At 36.1% G+C, this 19,671-nt stretch overlaps 1 protein-coding gene across 1 annotated transcript; it reads left to right on the top strand.

Annotated features, from left to right (window-relative positions):
- The first annotated feature begins 2,463 nt into the window (after positions 1–2,463).
- LOC132300851 (cathepsin B-like protease 2) lies at positions 2,464–17,804 on the top strand. The gene is made up of 10 exons (XM_059798106.1): positions 2,464–2,679; positions 15,133–15,186; positions 15,280–15,360; positions 15,482–15,638; positions 15,840–15,919; positions 16,005–16,130; positions 16,378–16,596; positions 17,041–17,154; positions 17,257–17,292; positions 17,401–17,804. The coding sequence occupies exons 1-10, from the start codon at positions 2,611–2,613 to the stop codon at positions 17,533–17,535; spliced, it is 1,071 nt and encodes a 356-aa protein (XP_059654089.1). The 5' UTR covers positions 2,464–2,610; the 3' UTR covers positions 17,536–17,804.
- The last annotated feature ends 1,867 nt before the right edge of the window (positions 17,805–19,671 follow it).

Here is a 19,671-nt window from a genome sequence, read left to right as displayed (position 1 = left end):
AGAAATCATTGGGAATGAAGATACGTGAAGTCAGAAACCAACTCCGAACACAAAAAGTGTGGTTACGCAAACAGAGTGACAAATGAGGAAAAGACGGAATAAGGAAAAAGACAAAAAGTGAATAGTGTCGAAAAACGAAAAATGTGGGAATGACTCGATCCTCAAAGGAAGTTGTCAATCCACAGAAAAGAGTCTCGAAAATCACCTCAGAGCACTCGAGACGACACTAATCGACAAGAAACCAAACTTAAAAGGGAATAGACAACGAAAAAAATTTATCCGAAAAATCCGGGTCATTACATAACCAATGTCAAACATATGATTAAATCATTAACACTGTAGAAACAGAAATTAATTAAATAAACTAATTAATTTCTCTAAGTTTCAAATCTCAATCAAATAACCCTTAATTATCACATGTTAAACAATATAGCATGGTCATTACATACATCCATTCAAAATCTTAATTAGGCCAATGGACCAACAAAGTAGAATTTAATTAAATCATGGTAATTAAATCTCTAACTTTTAAAACAACTCCAAATAGTCCCAATTTAATATATGCTAGTAAACAAGCCTTAGTCATTACAAATATCAAGTTAAAAACTCAATTAAGCTAATGGAACCTTTAAATCGATTTTAATTAATTCTTATAATTAAAATATCTAGATTTTCAAATTCATTCAAATGCTCCAAAATTAAAGTATGTTAAAGAGCATACCAAGACTTAATTTAATAGCATATCACAAGTTAATTCCATGCAAGGTATAACCATAATAATTAAATTTTCACAAAAGAAAATTATTAAATAAAAGTTGCAATCTTTATTCAAATAATCCCAATTTAATATATGTTAACAAATATACCAAAGCTTAATTTACTAGCATGCCATTTAATTCTAAGTTGAATATCATCATGAGAATTAAATCTTAAACATAGAAAATAATTAAATTAAATTCTAGATTTTGAACAAAGGCATGCATATAAGTTGTATAAGCATCAATAACCTGCAAGACAACAAAAATATAAACTATAACATCCCCTACCTCAATTTGAGATGAAAATCTCAAATGCCACCAAAATGAAACCGCTCCGAATCCGACGAAACTTCAAGGTTTTGTCAGGGACAACACGGTGAATGATAAACTCCAAAGAGGACATACCAAAATCCTAACTTGACCTCAAACCTGAACTCAAAAAATGGCCAAAAACGGATTCTAATAAGGGGGGAAAATGCGCGTAGTGAAAACAAACATAAAACACAAAGGCACTACGACTTTTTAACAAAGGGAAGTAAGTTTAATTGAGAAAAGAAGGGTGTCAGCCCCCTTTGGGCTACCATAGATGCTGCTGGACGTCGATGAAGGGAGGGAAAGATGACTTTTTAATTTTATAACCCCCTATTTATAGTAAAACCCTAAAAGTGCTCCGAAAGGATTCCGTCAGGTCTGAAAAAGTGGAATTTGAGCAGACGTGCTGAAACGGCAAAACTCCATGAACGAAAAAGAACCAAAATGAGAAAAGATAAACAATGAAAGAAACGGCGTCAAAAACCGAGTCTCGAGCAGAGAGATATGTCTCGAACAAGTTTGGCGACAACCGGGGCTAGAAACCCTACAACTGGGGAAAACGACCAGAAGGCAATTCTAAGAGTACATGACTCGACGAAAAGTGAAAATGAATCCCATACAAGGATCCAGGTTCAAAACGAGGCATTTTGCAATAACTTTCCTTAATTACACAATGGCCCCTCTAAAAAATAAAAATTGCACTAATGACCCAGAATGAAAATATCTTCAAAAAGTATTTTCATAAAAACTTGAGATAATATATCTTTAAAAAATATTTACGAAAAACACCCCAAGAAAAGAAAAAAATTCTAAAAAATTATGCATTCATACCCTTATGGACACCGGGAGTAACTAGAGTACTTTACTGCAAAAATAAAAAAACGTATTTCGTAAAAATCACTTAGAATGAAGATACGTGAAGTCAAAAACCAACTCCGAACACAAAAAGTGAAGTTCTGCCAACAAAATGACAAACGGAGAAAAGACAAAATAGGGAAAAAGACGAAAAGTGAATAGTGTCGAAAAAATGAAAATGTGAAAATGATGCGGTTCTCAAAGGAGTTGTCAATTCAAATAAAAGAGTCTCGAAAATCATTCCAGAGCACCCGAGACGACACTAAGTAACGAGAAACTAAACTCAGAAAGAAAAAAATCAATGGAAAAAAATATCCGTAAAAATCTAGAAAAAAATGAGAGGAAGGAAAATGACCGATCATTATAGGAAAAGAAAAATAAAAAGGAAAAAAAAAATATTGAAAATGAAAAGTCTGATACAAAACAAAAACAAAATATCAAATCAAACAATGGCCACCAGTAAAATACTTTGATAAAGGATAAAAGAGGTATTTTAATTTTTATAAAAAAGAGGTCTCCAACCAACAATCAACCAGTAATATGAAACAATATATCCAACCCAAGCAACGATATTGTTGATGCAAAAGTCAAAATAATATACTCCCTATCATCGTCTCTCATCGGAGCTCAACGATCCGCGCCACTCCTCCCGTTTTCTCAGTTTCGTTCAATTTGGGGGAGGAATATGAGGGCTGCTCCGCTCTACTTTGCTACTCTGCTATTTTTAGGGAGCATTTCCCTGTTTCAGCTGCAGGTTGGTTGGTTTTCTCCCTCCCTCTCGTCCCTTACCCTATTATATTTCTCCATGACTATTTATATTATATATATACTACTGTTAGATTAGCTACCTTATACAGTCTTCTCTTGGATCCGATTTCTTTGGCTGTGCTGAGATTGAGGATTTGCTTCCTCTACTTTTCTCCGATTCAATCCATCATCTGACTTCATTTCTCTATTAAAATTAAATTATTTAGGGATTTCTCCCACTACTCTTTTAATTAAATTGTGAAACTTAAACTGACTCTTATATTTAGTCTTACTTACTATCATAGTTTTTAGGTAAGGCCGCGTAATTTGATTTTATTCCTCTTCTCTTCTTGTTTGTGTGCGAGTCTGTGGTGGAGTTGACAAAGATAAATACCGTTTTTCTTGTTGTGGACATCATGGTGGAGACAGTTTAGCCAATGTTTTGTAGAGGATAGTTGAGGTGTCAATACACTAGATTTTTTCTCACCTTTAATTCACATGACATCTTGAAGGTATATATAATATTAATCCCAAAAAGAAGAGAAAAGGGAAAAGAAAGGAAGGAAAGGAAGGTCATAATCCCTTACAAAAGGGCTTTTGAAGTGAGACTAATGTTTGTTTAGTGCATATTTTCACTAATGTTTGTTTAGTGCATATTTTCCACTAATGTTGTTTCTATCTTTGCTTCCTTGTGGGAAAATTCCTTAAACTAATCTTTATTCCAAGTTAGGTACAAAAGATATGATAATGTATAAACTTGCCAATAAAAATAAGTATAAAGCTAGTGACCATAATCAATTTTTGATAAGTAAGGCTAGTAACCATAATCTTGTCAGGTATATTAAGAGAGGTCCTAGTGGACTTGATAAGAGATAAGGAAATTATGGAAAAGTGGAGAAGTGACTTTGATAATTTGTTAAATGAATATCATTGAGAAGGCTTAGACCTTATATGATTACTATCTATATATTAAACATTATATCCCAATATACAAAAATATAGGGGATAAATAATTTGCAGCAATTATGGAGGAATTAAATTAATGACAATAAAAACTAATTTCAATAAAACAAAGACTAAGGTTGAAACCACGGTCTCTAAAAACCAATTTGAATTTATGCCAGGAAGATCCACAATGAAAGTTATTCACTTAATAAGACAATTAGTTGAAGAGTAAAAGTGGAAGCAACAAGGTCTACATATAGTTTCAGAGACATGCAAAAAGCATATAGTAGGATCCTAAGAGATGTAATTTGGTGGGCTCTACATAGAAAGCCAATCTGTATAGAAATGAAAAAGATTTTTATGATATATATATGAAGACAGAAATTAGAGTTCGCTCTATTATGTCAATGTAGTGATATTTCTAGAAACATAGGGTTGCACCAAAGATCAATACTAAGCCCATATATTTTCACAATAATTTTTAGATGAAGTAGCAAACGACTTTAGGGAGACATTTCAGGGTGCATGTTGTTTGCCGATGTGATGTAGGACAAAGAACAGGCTCAAATAGAAGAACGTTACACTACAATTTAATTGTTTGGTAACGCTACTAACAGAAATAAGATTTGCAATCAACTGTGGATCATGAAGTGAATCTAACAAAGTTAATGAAGGAGTAACTGATATGTGACCCTTCTCAGCAATGAAAGATGGAGAGCCATCCGCAAGGCGTACCTTGCGATGGCCAGAGCAGATACTACAAGATTAGAAGAGTGAGGACATACTTGTCATATTGTCTGAAGCACCAGAATCAATGATCCTTGGTGTTGAAGATGTAGATACGCTATGTGCAGACGCAATAGTACCTAAGTGGGCAAAAGTGGAGGTTAATTGAGATGATGCCTTCATTTGGTTGAAGAATTGTTTGAACTTGTCTAAATCAGCTTGAGTCAAGGTAAATGTGGCAGAAGATGTAGAGGCAGAGTTGTCAGGAGTTGACAACGAAACTGGTTGTGTAACAGAATGTGCAGAGGATCGAGACTGTTGTTTCTGTTGCGGTGGGCGTCCATGTATAGCATAACAATGAGATTTGATGTAACCAAATTTTCTGTAATAGTCACACCATCCGCGTTGTCGTCCCAGAGGAGGACTAATGGTAGAGTTCTGAACTGACTGGGATGGTGTAGTTCCTGAAAGGTTGGGATCCCGAGCTGCCATAGTAGAACGATCAATAGAAGCAACACCTAATGGACGAGTCCGACGACTCTCATCTGACAACACATAGGAGTATGCATCCTCAAGGGTAGGGAATGAAGATAAGCCCAATAAATGAACATGAGCATACTCTAACTCGTCGCTCAACCCAGCAAGAAACTGAAACACTCTATTCTTCTCCACAATTCCTGCATATAAAACTGCATCATCTGGATCCTTCCAAGAGTGGAAGGAATCATAGTATGACATCTCCTCCCAAATAGCACGAAGCTTGGCGATGTAACCTGAAACTGTCAAGTCACCCTGAGAAATCCTGGTGATATCTCGCCCAAGCTGGAAAATTCGTGCAATATTCTGCCTCTGAGAATAAGTGCGTTGAACTGAATCCCAAATCTGCTTAGCAATCTTCATAAACATATAGCCAACAACTATGTTTGGTTGCATCGAATTTACTAGCCAAGACATAACAATAACGTTATCTGCAAACCATCGTGGATATGCCTTCTCTGACTCAGCTGGCTCTTTCTCAGAAACAGTAATATAGCCAATCTTGCCTTTGCCACCAATGAACATCTTGGCAGACTGTGCCCAAATCAAATAGTTGGAGCCATCCAACTTCACTGTGGTGATTTGAAGTCCTGGATTTTATGATGAGTTGGTAGGAAAATGGCACCACCACCCACAGAACTTGAGCCAAGAGAATTAATAGTCGAGGACCCTGAATCTGGTATAATCTGTCACACGACAATAAAAAAACTCTAAAAACACCACAAATTCTGTTAATAAATCAAAGGGTCTCCTAAGATCATAAATAATAACAATGTCTCCTCAGACCATTCTCGAAAAATCCAAATACATACTTTTTTTTTTTTTTTCAAGGAGCGTTGCCTGTTTACATATAACCAAACAACCTCCTTCTTAATATCTGGAACTTCTTTGTAGACTAATTTTTTTTTTTTCCCAAGCCCTTCTAGGTGTTGGAGACCAACTATCCCAATTTACCTAACGAAGAGTAAAAAAGAAATTGTAAAACTTAAAAATACTTGTTTTCGATCACAAAACATGTGTAGGCAACGTCACACGATGTCACAAACAGCCTAAGGTGGCTGTCGCACAAGTAACAAGGCTGCTGAAAGGTGTGGAAAGGTGTTGGCTCTGATACCAAGTAAAAATATAATAAGAAGAAAAAAGTAGAGAATTGTGTAAAGGCTTGAATGAGATGAATCACTCATTCACAACTCTAGTATTTATAGATAAAAAGAGCACATGCTCATATTACAAGAAAAGAAACTAAATCAAATCACAACATATTCTAAAGCATATTCTATGGCATAATCAAATCTCTGCTAATATGGTAAGCCATTTCATAAATCGTGGCTGTTATATATACTAACATATGGATAGTCAAATCTCTGCTATGATGGTAAGTCAATCCATAAATCATGGATATCATATATGCTAACAATATGTTAGAGGCTTGGAGAGGGAGACCAGTGGGCACTCGGGTTAGAAAAGCTTGGAGGGTTGCCCCTCTTTGTGTATGGTGGGGGTTGTGGCACAAGCGGAACAGGAGATCTTTTGATGAAAAGGAGTCGCCGGCGTGGGTTATTAAGTTGAATATAGTAGAAATACAATGTAGAAGTAAGAGAAGAGAAAGATGTAAAAAGTTTGAATGAGATTTATAATATATAAATGCTTGAATGATATCAATCACTCATTCACAGCTCTAATATTTATAGATAAAATAAGAGCACATGCTCATATTACAAGAAAAGAAACTAAATCAAATCCGAATCAAATCTCTGCTAATATGATAAGTCATTCCATAAATCATGGCTATCATATATGCTAACATATGCATAATCAAATCCATTCTAATATGGTAAGTCATTCCATAAATCATGGCTATCATATATGCTAATACTCCCCCTCAAGTTGGTGCATGGATATTTGAAACGTCCAGCTTAGACAACGCATCTTCAAACACGGTCTTGCTAACACCCTTCTTCAGAATCTATAAGTTGCAAAGTGCAAATCTGACTAGATTAAAAATGTCGATCAACAAACCAAAAATGTCTCCTCAGACCATAAACAACCAATCACGTCTCCTCAGACCGTAAACAACCAACAATGTCTCCTCAGACCGTAAACAAACAATAATATGTCTCCTCAGATCGTAAACAAACAACAATAGGTCTCCTCAGACCGTAAACAACCAACAATGTCCCCTCAGACCATTCCCCTTCACATGTTTGAAACATGTAGATGGAAGAATCAACAATATCTCCTCAGACCATTTCTGAATAGGTGGTGTCAAGCTCGCAACACCCTTATTGAGGTCGGATCACCTTGCCTACCCGACACCTCCCGGATGGGCGATCTCACCTTAGACCATTCCCGAATGGGTGGTGCCAAACTCGCAATGCCCTCATTGCAGGCGGACCACCCTGGCTCTAATACCAAGTAGAAATAAAATATAGAAGAAAGAGAAGAGAAATATGTAAAAAGTTTGAATGAGATTTATAATATGTAAAGGCTTGAATGATATCAATCACTCATTCACATCTCTAGTATTTATAGATAAAATAAGAGCACATGATCATATTACAAGAAAAGAAACTAAATCAAATCTGAATCAAATCTCTGTGGATATGTCTTCTCTGACTTGGCTCTTTCTCAGAACCAGTAATATTGCCTTTGCCACCAATGAACATTTTGGCAAACTGTGCCCAAATCAAATAGTTAGAGCCATCTAACTTCACTGTGGCGATTTGAAGTCCTGGATTTTCTGATGAGTTGGTGGAAAAAATGGCACCACCACCCATAGAATTTGAGCCAAGAGAATTAACAGTCGAGGACTCTGAATCTGCCATAATCTGTCACACGACAATAAAAAACTCCAAAAATACCACAAATTATGTTAATAAATCAAAGGGTTTCCTTAGACTATAAACAATAACAATGTCGCAGACCATTCTTGAAAAATCCAAATACATACTTTTTTTAAGGAGCACTTCCTGCTTACATATAGCCAGACAACCTCCTTCTTAATATTTGGAATCTCTCTGTAGACTCAAAATATTTTTATCTAAACCCTTCACCAACTATCCTAATTTCCCAACCCTAGAAGAGAAAAAGAAAATGTAAAACTTAAAAATACCTGTTTTCGATCACAAAACAATAACACGGAAAAAACATGTGTAGGCAACGTCACACGATGTCACAAACAGTCTAAGGTTTGTGTCGCACAAGTAGCAAGACTGTTGAAAGGTGTGGAAAGGTGTTGCCTCTGAAACTAAGCAGAAATACAATATAGAAGAAAAAGGAAAGAATTGTGTAAAGGCTTGAATGAGATATTCACTCATTTACAACTTTAGTATTTATAGATAAAAAGAGCACATGCTTATATTATAAGAAAGAAAATTAAATCAAATCGCAGCATATTCTATGGCATATTCTATATCATAATCAAATATGCTAATACGGTAAGTCATTCTATAAATCGTGGCTATCATATCTGCTAACACAAATATGTTCCCATTATCATCTCCCCCTTGTTCTTCTGGCTCTTCTACATGCATTATCCCAATATGTAAATTTTTCTTTGGACATTGGTATGCCATGTGACCTGTTTCTCCACATTTGAAGCACTTGTTATCCCTTCCCCTACCTTTATTGGCTACAATACACTTCCCTTTAGGATCATCCATGTTAGAAAGAGCAGTTTTGATCCAGCATTTCCACCATTTGGCTGCGCTGCTGCTGATCGTGTGCTGCAATTTCCATCACTGGACTTCTTAGGTGCTGCCTTCCAGGTTTGATATCCCAATCTTCGAGCTGTTTGATAAGTCAAGTACTCTTCCATGTCCAATGCAACCTGAAAAGCATGTTCAACACCATATAATGACTGACGAAGCAATTCCCTTCTGATATCTGACCTTAGACCAGCCTTGAATCTTGCAAGTGTTTGCCATGGGTCTTCCACAACTTGACTTCTAGTCTTTAACTCATCAAATCCTTGCATATATTCTGCGACTGACGTGCTGCCCTGCTTTAGATTGATAAGTTGATCACACAGTTTGTCATGGTAATTGGCCGGCATGTATGTCTCTCGAAGCTTTGCCTTCATTTCTTGCCATGTGTTGATTGGTGGTTGTGCTCCGTTTGGTTGGAGGGATGGAAAAATGTATGGAAGGGAGAGTGGGAGGGATGGGTGAGGCATTCCTAGGGAAGGGAAGGTGTCTCTCTCACTTTTTGTTTGGTTGGATAGAATGGAAAGTAGAAAGGATCGGTGGGGTGACACCTTTTTTTTTTTGGTTGGAAGGAAAAGATAGTTTTTATATTATTTTTACCAATATACCCTCATTTCAAATTATGCAACAAACTTTTGGAATATTAAAAATGGAAATTACATATTTGTTGGTTATTATCCTTCGTCCCTCCTTGCTTCCTCCCTCTTCCCTTCCCTCCAACCAAATACGAAAAAGTTTTTTTATCCCCTCTCATCTATCTCTCCTCAATCCTTCCCTCCAACCAAGCATACCATTAGAGAGGGTGTAATTTACATATTTAAATCCTTCAACACCCCCCTCACGTGTGGCCTTCTTTTGGTCCAACACGTGTTTCAATTTTAATTATTAGGGTGATAGTGAGGTTTGAACACAGTGAAGGAAATAGAGAAGACTAAATTTGAAAAAATTTAAGTGAAAAGGATCTCCTCTCACTTGTATATATATAAAAAATAGTGTTGCTAAAAAATGACCAACATGCCCTTATAATAAATACAAAAATAAACCTATATACATTCTAACATTCTCCATTGCTACTTTGTATAGGGATGTGTGGGACATGTTTCTTGCTATTTTGGTATCAGTTGGGTCTTGCCGGCCTCCACGAACAGCATGGTCGAAGGTTGGAGTAGTTGTATAGTTGGCTCGATAGTCCGGGATGCGTGGAGAGATACACCTCTTTGTACGTGGTGGGGTATTTGAGGTGAGAGGAATAGGAGAGCTTTTGAAGCGAAGGAATCTCCTATTTGGGATTTAAAGTTGTCTATTCTTCATTCTATTTTTTGTTGGATTAGTTTGAGGGATTGTAAATCATTGGTGGACATTTTAGATTTTGTGGATAGTTTGAGAGGATAGGTCTTATCTCCTATTTGGGATTTAAAGTTGTCTATTATTCGTTCTATTTTTTGTTGGATTAGAGTGAGAAATTGTAAATCATTGGTGGACATTTTAGATTTTGTGGATAGTTTGAGAGGATAGTTCTGTTCTTATAGGTTCAGTATAGTGTCTGTTTTGTTAGTTGGAGATTCTTTCGCTTCTTGTATCTTTGTCTCCTCGGGCACGCTCCCCTTTTGAGCACTTCAATGAAATTTACTTTTACTTGTCAATATATATATATATATATATATATATATATATATATATATATATATATATATATATTGCAATTTCTTGTGTATCTATTTCTCATGCTTCTATCATTTATTGAAAACTAAACAAGAGAAAATATTAAGACCACACACATATATTTCTATTTGGGAAACCCTAAAACGGAATCGAGGCATGAATAATCGCTATTAGGAAAGGTTTTTACAAGCTTATTATCATATTATAACCCTCTAGAGTCACCAGCTACCTCTTATCCAGGTTCATGCAAGTTGTTCTTCCATGAACACTGCTGTTGTTGATGAACGAATACATGCTTCAAATGCAATTCCTCCTCTTTGTCTATGTTTGTTCCTCTCCACTTGCACTTGTGACAGACGTTGCATGTCTTTTTTTTGATAAGTGACAAACGTTGAATATCATAACCACTTGTATATAAATAATGTTCTGTAAAACCCTAAGGGTACTATAGTTTTAAATTGCTAATTTATCCACACACACACACACACCAACAACAACAACAAAAAAACAAAAACAAAAACAAAATGGTTGAAGAACTATCAGACTTAAAAGAAACAGTCATCTTTTCCTTTTGTTGTGTATGTATATGTTTTTTTTTCAAAATTTAAGTCGTTGGTGGGGCCAAGTCTGGGCCTTGGGTCATCAGGACAAATTTACGCCCCTAGTGTCAAAAAGCAGCAAACTGGGAAAGGAGATGAAAATGGAGAGATTGTATAGGTTATGGTTTGTTGTGGTATTAGTCTGTAGTTGGGGAAAAGGGTTCCTCCTCTTTCTGTCTAAATCACCTCAATGTTAAGCTTATTACATTTTGAGCCCAGATGTGCTAGTTTCAAGGATATAGCACTTTGAAGGTCTAACCATCCAAAAGAGAGGATAACTGCTCTGTAGTTTTGCGAGGTCCAATTGTTCTCAAATAGGTCCGTTCAGTGAACATAAAAAAAATCAGGATTTGGTTGAGATTATGCAACTTTATAGCTTAGCTGGGGAGATTGCAATTGCTTGCTGTCTTTTGATTTCCTTTAATTTCTATTTTATTCTATATTGCTTTCTGTCTTTATGTTTCCTCTAATTTCTAGTTTATTCTACATATTCTTCTTAATACTCTTTGTATTCTACCATTATTCTTTTCCTTTAACCCTTTGTAGTTACAAAAAGATTTTCCATTTTGATCAAAAGTGGTGGCAAATTGTGTTAACAAGTCATGTTCATGTCGAGACAGGTATTCTATTATACGTGTCAACCCAAACACAAATCATTTATTATTCATGTCAGAAACCCTCAACACAAACACGTCCAATTTATTGAACAGGTAATATGGAACAACCCATACATCCTGTTTAATATTAAATGGGTTGTGTAGCCCTCTACACAACACAACCCGTTTAATATTTTTATTAACTACAAAATGCAAATATAACAATTAAAGTTAAAATATTAAATGAAAATTAAGAATTTACCAAACCTTTTATTTCATCTTAATAAATTGGGCAAATTTTTCAGAACCCCCAAAACTATTAAAAAGTGATCATAAAACCCCAACCAGTTTTAAAAACCCCCAATAATATAGCAGCGTTATCATTTTACCCTAACTCTGGCAATTGGCCCCGTTAACCCGACGCGTGGTTAACAAATGCTTTGACAAATTGACTTTTGTGACGAAAATACCCCTGCTGTCACTTGTGCCAAACAAGTGATGTGTATTAAAATGTGTTATACCGAAGATACCCCCAAGCTTGTAATAGTAAAAACACACCCACAGTGTCATCGTTTTAGTTCATCTTCTCTCCTCCATTAGTCTAGGATGAGGTAGCTGGTTATGGGTTCGATCATGGGTTTAGGATGTCCACGAAACCCATTTCAGTCTGGTGCATTTCTTTTCCGCGAAACCCACTTCAGTCCGACAACGTGCATGTCCACGCTACCTCGGCCCAACATTGCAAAAACCCAACAGCGAGCTCCTAAAACTGAAACGACGGTGAAGGCGACGGCGACACAACAGAGTACAAAGACTTGCACGGTTCTACATTGACCAAAGCTGAGTTCGTGAGATTGAAGCCTTCTTCATGGCCGTGGAGTGTTGCATCACCGTGGCGACTATATTGTAGCAATGGAGTGTCGCACCGCTGTCGCCGTTACGCATGCTCACCGGTGAAGTTGGTTGCAGTCAACGGAACTATTTGGTGAAATTTTGGAGTTTGTTGCTAAAAAGTTCGTGGGTATCTCGAAGCTTGATGAAACTGTTCCGAGGTTTGCTCTCATTGGCTTCAATGGAGGTTTTCAGGTGGCCGATGGGAGATAGGAAACTTGTCAAATTTGCTGGAGCTTTTGACCAACAATTTTTTTACTTTTTCGATACCTTCAACCATAGAAATTTATCAAGTCTCATGATAATAAATCTCTCTAACAACCATCTGAGTGGGACCATTCCTCCATAAATAGGTTACATGAAAAGCTTAAAATAAACAAACAGTGTACGTATTGCACTAAAAATGAAGTTGCGCGCACCTCTTCGTATATTGACCTTAAATTGTGTGGTTCCTGCAAATTTTTTTTTTTACCTTAGATCAAACATGTATTTTACTAAAATAATGACAATACGAAATTAAGTTTAGGATGAGGTAGCTAGTTATGTGCAATACGAAATTAAGTTTAGGATGAGGTAGCTAGTTATGGGTTCGGTCAGGGGAGACGAGGCGGCAGAGAGAGAGGACGTTGAGGTGACCTGTGGAGTCATAGAAGGTGGAGGTGGATGTGGAGCAAAAGGAGGTTTTGTGGCGATGAGGGTGGGGGAGTCGGAGGAGGTGGTGGCGGTGTCGACGACGGTGGTGGGGTTGTCGAAGGAGGAGGGAGTGATGTGGGTGACGTGGCCGAAGAGGATGCCATCCACGTCACCTGGAGAGGAAGAGAAACATTGGATCAAAGAGGCTAATGTGGGGCCCGATATTTGTATCTTCCGTAATGGAAGGTCATCCATGGCTGCCATGCTAGAGAGAGAGAGGAGTGAAATTTGTGCGACGACGTCGTTTGAATTTAATATTGTACCCATTGTTAGGTACACTGTGGAGGATAATATTGTAATTTCAAATATATGATTTTTTGGTTTTTTAAATAAAAGGAAATATAATAAGGGTAATTTAGTCATTTCACATACCCTTAACGGCCAATTACCAGAGTTGGGGTAAAATGATAACGTTGCTATATTGTTGGGGGTTTTTAAAACTGGTTGGGGTTTTATGATAACTTTTTAATAGTTTTGGGGGTTTTGAGAAATTTGCCCTAATAAATTACACAGTTAACTTATTTGGGTTTCATAATGATTCCATGGACAAAAATAACCATATTGATTTAAATATGTTAGTACTTATTAAACGGGTTGACCTGATACTTCTAGTTAAATGAATCTAATCAGATTGAAACAGGTTATGGGTTGATTTGGCACGATTAACTAAACAAGTCAAATTTGGTTAAACAGGTTAAGTCCTCAAACCCAAAAATGACACGATTAATTGGGTTGACGTGAACAAAATTAAGGTCAACCCGAACCCAGTAATTCCATGTTAGGTTCGAGTTGTATTTACAGGTTGTTTCCAATTTTACCATCCTCGAGTCTGATGAATCTTAAACTCCTTCCGTGAGTCTTCTACAATCCTTAATCGCTCTTAAACCAATTTATTGTGAGACCTAAACCCTTATTTTTCAAACTAATTGTTAGCATATATGATAGCCACGATTTATGGAATGACTTACCATAATAGCAGAGATTTGATTATGCTGTAGAATATGCCATAGAATATCCTGTTGATTTAAATTTGATTCAGTTTCCTTTCTTGTAATATGAGCATGTGCTCGTTTTATCTATAAATACTAGAGCTGTGAATGAGTGATTTATATCTCATTCAAACCTTTTACATATTCTCTCCTTCTTTTTATAATTCTACTTGGTATCAGAGCCAGGGTGGTCCGACTGCAATGAGGGCATTGTGAGTTTGGCACCACCCATTCAGGAATGGTCTAATGGCCATCTGGGAGGTATTGAGTAGGAAGGGCGGTCCGACCTTAATGAGGGCGTTGCGAGTTTGGCATTCAGAAAAGGTCTGAGAAGACATAGTTGTTTCTTTTTTATGGTCTGAGGAGACATAGTTATTCTTTTTTATAGTCTGAGGAGACATTATTGATTCTTTTATCTACATTGTTTAAACATATGTATTAAGGGGAATGGTCTTCAGGAGACATTGTTGATTCTTCCATTTACATGTTTTAAACATGTGAAGGGAAATGGTCTCAGGAAACATTGTTGGTTGTTTATGGTCTGAGGAGACATGATTGGTTGTTTATGGTCTGAGGAGACATTTTCGATTTGTTGATCGGCACTTCATTTGAGAGAAAATCATTGCTAGTCAGATTTTCACCCTGCAACTTGTAGATTCTTACAAAGGGCGTCAGCAAGATTGTGTTTGAGAATGCATTGTCCAAGTTGGGCGTTTCAGATATCCACGCACTAACTTGAGGGGGAGTGTTAGCATAAATGATAGCCACGATTAATGGAATGACTTATCATAATAGCAGAGATTTGATTATGCTATAGAATATGCCATAGAATATCCTGTAATTTGATTTAGTTTCCTTTCTTGTAATATGAGCATGTGCTATTTTTATCTATAAAAACTAGAACTGTGAATGAGTGATTTATATCTCATTCAAACCTTTTACATATTCTCTCCTTTTTCTTGTTATATTTGTACTCTAATGGTGCTTGAGTTTTTGAAGGTTCTTTCTCACATCCATTTCATTTGCAGCCTGTTTAATTTGAATCCTTGGATGGAAATCGTTTTGTTCAAAACGTCAATATTAAGTTTTAGGACTCAGTGAGTTATATATTTATGCAGATTGTTGCAGTGAAATCAATTCCTCTGCTCAAATTTAACTCTCAGATTCTTCAGGTATGCGTTTGTTTGCATGACATAAATAATTCTCCATTCTACATTGGCTTGATTCAAAGTTACGGAAGTACTGATATCACTATTGCTGTGCAGGAGTCCATCGTTAAATTGATCAATGGAAATCCCCAAGCTGGATGGAAAGCTTCCATGAATCCTCGATTTGATAATTACACTGTAACTCACAAAACTTATTTATGTTAAATCTTTCAAATTCGGTTATCAACACAAGACTTCTACTTTTGTTCTATGCTTGACTGTTACCTGGAATTTTTTTCTTTTTTCCTTTGGTTCTCAGGTTGGCCAATTTATGCACCTCCTCGGTGTCAAGCCAACACCACACGGTGACTTGAAGAATATTCCTATTATTTCTCATCCAAAAACTCTGAAGTTGCCACGTAAATTTGATGCAAGAACGGCTTGGCCTCAATGTAGTACCATTGGAAAAATTCTTGGTGAGTTACTTGCCTGGACTTTATTAGTTTTTTATTCTTTTCATGAAGGTGCTAATGCTTTCCCTTTTTCTATGGCAACGCCTGGAATCATTTTATGACTAAAGATCAGGTGATTCAATTTATCATTCCTCACACAATTTTTAATTCATTCCTATAAGTGAGCCTTGTGGAATTCCAGCTGATCTGAAATTTTTAAATTTTATCAGGGTCATTGTGGTTCTTGTTGGGCTTTTGGTGCTGTTGAATCACTCTCCGACCGTTTCTGCATCCATTTCAGCATGGTTAGTTATGGATAACAAACTTTTGAAAAGTTATTTAATATGTAATAAGCATGCCTTCATCTATTCTTTATATGTTTTCTTGCAGAATATTTCTCTCTCTGTTAATGATCTCTTAGCTTGCTGTGGCTTTATGTGCGGTGGTGGTTGTGATGGTGGTTATCCTATTTATGCATGGCGATACTTTGTCCACCATGGTGTTGTTACTGACGAGGTAAAAACATTTTTAATTCGCCATGGAATGCGCCGTGTATTTTGGAAAAAGGCTTTGTTGAGTGAATTATACTTTTTCATAAAACCATGACCGTAATTTGGTTATTTTCCTAAAGATTTTAGACTCTCTTGCGTAAAATGTAGAGTTCTCTGTTGTTAATTATAGTCACACTCGTTGCCAGTAATTTCGTTAGTTGTTTGTCCCTTCAGCTTGACATGCATAGCACTAATGAATTTTCTTGTGGCAGTGTGACCCATACTTTGATAATACTGGATGTTCTCACCCCGGTTGTGAACCTGCATATCCTACCCCAAAATGTGAGAGGAAGTGCATAAATAAGAACCTGCTCTGGAAAGAGTCAAAACACTTCAGTGTTGGTGCATATAGAATCAATTCAGATCCTTACAATATCATGGCAGAAGTTTATCAGAATGGACCAGTTGAGGTCTCCTTCACTGTTTTCGAGGTAAAATAAGTCTCTCACACAATTACAGTGCAATTTCCAGTTTGGCAACCAATTGTTTTGTTCTCAAAGCTGAAGAAATTTTGTCCGTGCTTTGTACATAGCGTACCCCTTGGTGGAGGAAGTTCAGTGCGATCCTCACATAGAATGAGATCATATTGGATAACTTATCCTCGGTGGGAGTAATTATACTGCTTGAATGTTCACTTAAAAAAGAATATGAATTCACGTTCCCGGAAATGTTATCCCATATATCATTTTTTTTTCTTTTATTTGTATCTACTCACATCACCCAGTAACAGAATGCTCCGTATATGAAAGAATTAGTTATGAAGTTGTATGAATTTGTTTTCTTTGTTTTCTTTTCTTTTTTCTTTTTTATATTTATTTTTCTTTTTGGTGCATGTCCTATATTGTTGTTTGATTGCTATTGTTTGTTTCGTACAGGATTTTGCTCATTACAAGTCGGGAGTTTACAGACACATGGCAGGTGATGTCATGGGAGGTCATGCTGTAAAGCTAATTGGATGGGGAACTACTGATGATGGGGAGGATTATTGGGTATGTTGAGATATTCCTACTGCCTAATATAATCTTCTGGATTTTAAGTGATGGCCATTTTTTTCTCATACGATCCTATTTTGTACTTTCACTGTGTTGTAGCTTCTTGCAAATCAATGGAATAGAAGATGGGGTGATGTATGTTTTGGATCTACTCTTATTATTTATTTTTCAAAAAAATTCTGCCGTAATTAAATACTCCAAAACGTGGTCCTTTTATATCCTAAACTATGATTATAATGACAGGATGGATACTTCATGATCAGAAGGGGGACGAATGAGTGTGGCATTGAAGATGATGTGGTTGCAGGTTTGCCTTCAACCAAAAACTTAATTAAAGAATTTGCTAGCACGGATGCTGATGAAGATGTCTCAGTTTGACAGTAAATTTCCACACGAAAGACGAAATATTTGAAATAATGCATATAGGCATATGTGGTGTGAATGAAATGAAACCTGGGAGATGGATCCTTGATTGTTTGTATGTTTTAACGGTAGTCATGAAGCTGGTTATGTGTGGAGATAAAAAGTGACAGCTTAAGTGCATGTTGTATCTATATACCACATTTAATATGCATCATTACTAGTTGGATGCATGATGTATTCCATACAGATGATGAATAAGAATAAGATATAATTATGTTCATGAATTTTCAGTTCCTTTTTTTCATTTGTATGAAAGGATAGAACACTCGCTAGAGGATGGAACCTGACTCAGACTATTGAAGTTTGGTAAGATGTGTCTGATGCGCGTGCGCTTCCTTCCAAAATGAGTGATTGCTTAAGATCTTTAGTTCAACTGCATTGCTATCCGTTTGAGTTAAAGCCTTTTAGGAGTTTGGATAGCTATTGCCAAATTTTCCAAAAACAAAGAAGTATTCACATGAAAGTTCCTCTTTATTTTTGTAGCTTTCCATTATGCCCAGACTTTTTCTCCACTTATCTTTTTCAGTTTTTATCATTTCCGCGCTGTCTTAACGTTTCTATGTTTTGCAAAGTTTTATGTTCTTGGCTGAAACATTGATAAACTTTCTAGGTAGATCTTGATTCATAATGTAATTACAATTTTTTTTCTATGTTGCAAAGATATGATGCGATCTGAGTATTTGTTACGAAATTTTATATATACATAATGATCTCTTGTTTTATAAGGAGTAAAAAAATTCATCCACACTTTTCGTGACGACACTATCAATAAATAAATCTAATAATGGTCACATTTCAAATCAACTTATATCATTTATTTTTAATACAAAAACAATCTCTACCTATTTTTAATTTCCAAATTTAATAAAAACCTCTCAGGCTCACTTCACCTCTTTCCTCCTCTTTCTCAGTCTCACCACTCTAGTTCGACTAATACAACAAAAATGTCGACCAAAATATTAATCAAATCTTAAGAGAAATAATATTTAAAACAAAGAAATGATATGAAACTGGCTTTTTCTTTTTTCGTTTCATTTTTTTTTTTTTTTTTTTTTTTGGGGCAATGTGCCAAAAACCCCTCTACATTATTTCAAAATTGCAATCAACCCCCTTGGATTATTACCTGTCTCACATCACACCCTAAACTATTAAAAAGTTGCACTGTGACTCCCACCAAGTGATAGACGTCAATTTTTGACAGTGAAAGGGTCAAAATTACTTACTTACCCCTACTTATGAATTTATTGTAAAAGTTATAAAATATCATAATTGTAAAATATTGAAAAAAACCCTCCAGGGGTACATCTTGCAACTAATCAATAGTTCAATTTTTTTTTTTTTTTTTTTGCCATCCAATACGGATGTTTTTGGTTGGTTTGATAATATCTCGAGACAACCTCGAATAAGTTAACGCCCATGCCTTGGCATTTGAAGAATGAACGTAATTGGTCATCTATTCTAAGGAAGAGGATAGAGACTTTATCATTTAATAATTTACGGGTCGCATCATTGGGGCATCCTCAAACACGACTACTCCTTTCTAAAAGGCGAATTGAGCAATTAGAATTTCCTCCCTTATTCAAGGGACAAACTCATAAAGCTCGAGAAAACCTAATCCCTTATTAAGGACAAAGTTACGAAACTCGGCATAAAGGGCGATCTCATGAAACTCGGAAAATCCACTCTCTTATTAAAGGGTGAGCTCATAAAGCTCGGGAAAGCCTACTCCCTTTTGTAAGGGTGAGCTCATGAAGCTCGGTGATATACACATCCCTTATTAAAGGGCGAGATGAATGAAACTCGTTAAATATATTTCCCTTATTAAAGGGCAAGCTAAGTGAAGTTCGTAAAAAATACTCTCTCTTATTAAAGAGTGAGCTGAGTGAAGCTCGACAAATTCTACTTCTTTTATTAAAAAGACGAGCTTCGCAAAGCTTGGAATACCTACTCCTTATTAAAGGATTAGCTAAGTAAAACAACTTCATTGTTAAAGAGACTAGATGAGAGCAATAATACATGCTTAGCTCGGATAAAAAACAACTTGTACCAACAAAAAAAAAAGAAAACAATGTCTAACATTCCTAATGCTTG

This window comes from Cornus florida, unplaced genomic scaffold, assembly GCF_030987335.1.
Source record: "Cornus florida cultivar Cherokee Brave unplaced genomic scaffold, ASM3098733v1 CherokeeBrave_3.0.0_Hap2_Chr03, whole genome shotgun sequence".
In the NCBI taxonomy this organism is placed as follows: Eukaryota; Viridiplantae; Streptophyta; class Magnoliopsida; order Cornales; family Cornaceae; genus Cornus; species Cornus florida.
This window is presented reverse-complemented; position numbering and strand designations above follow the sequence as displayed.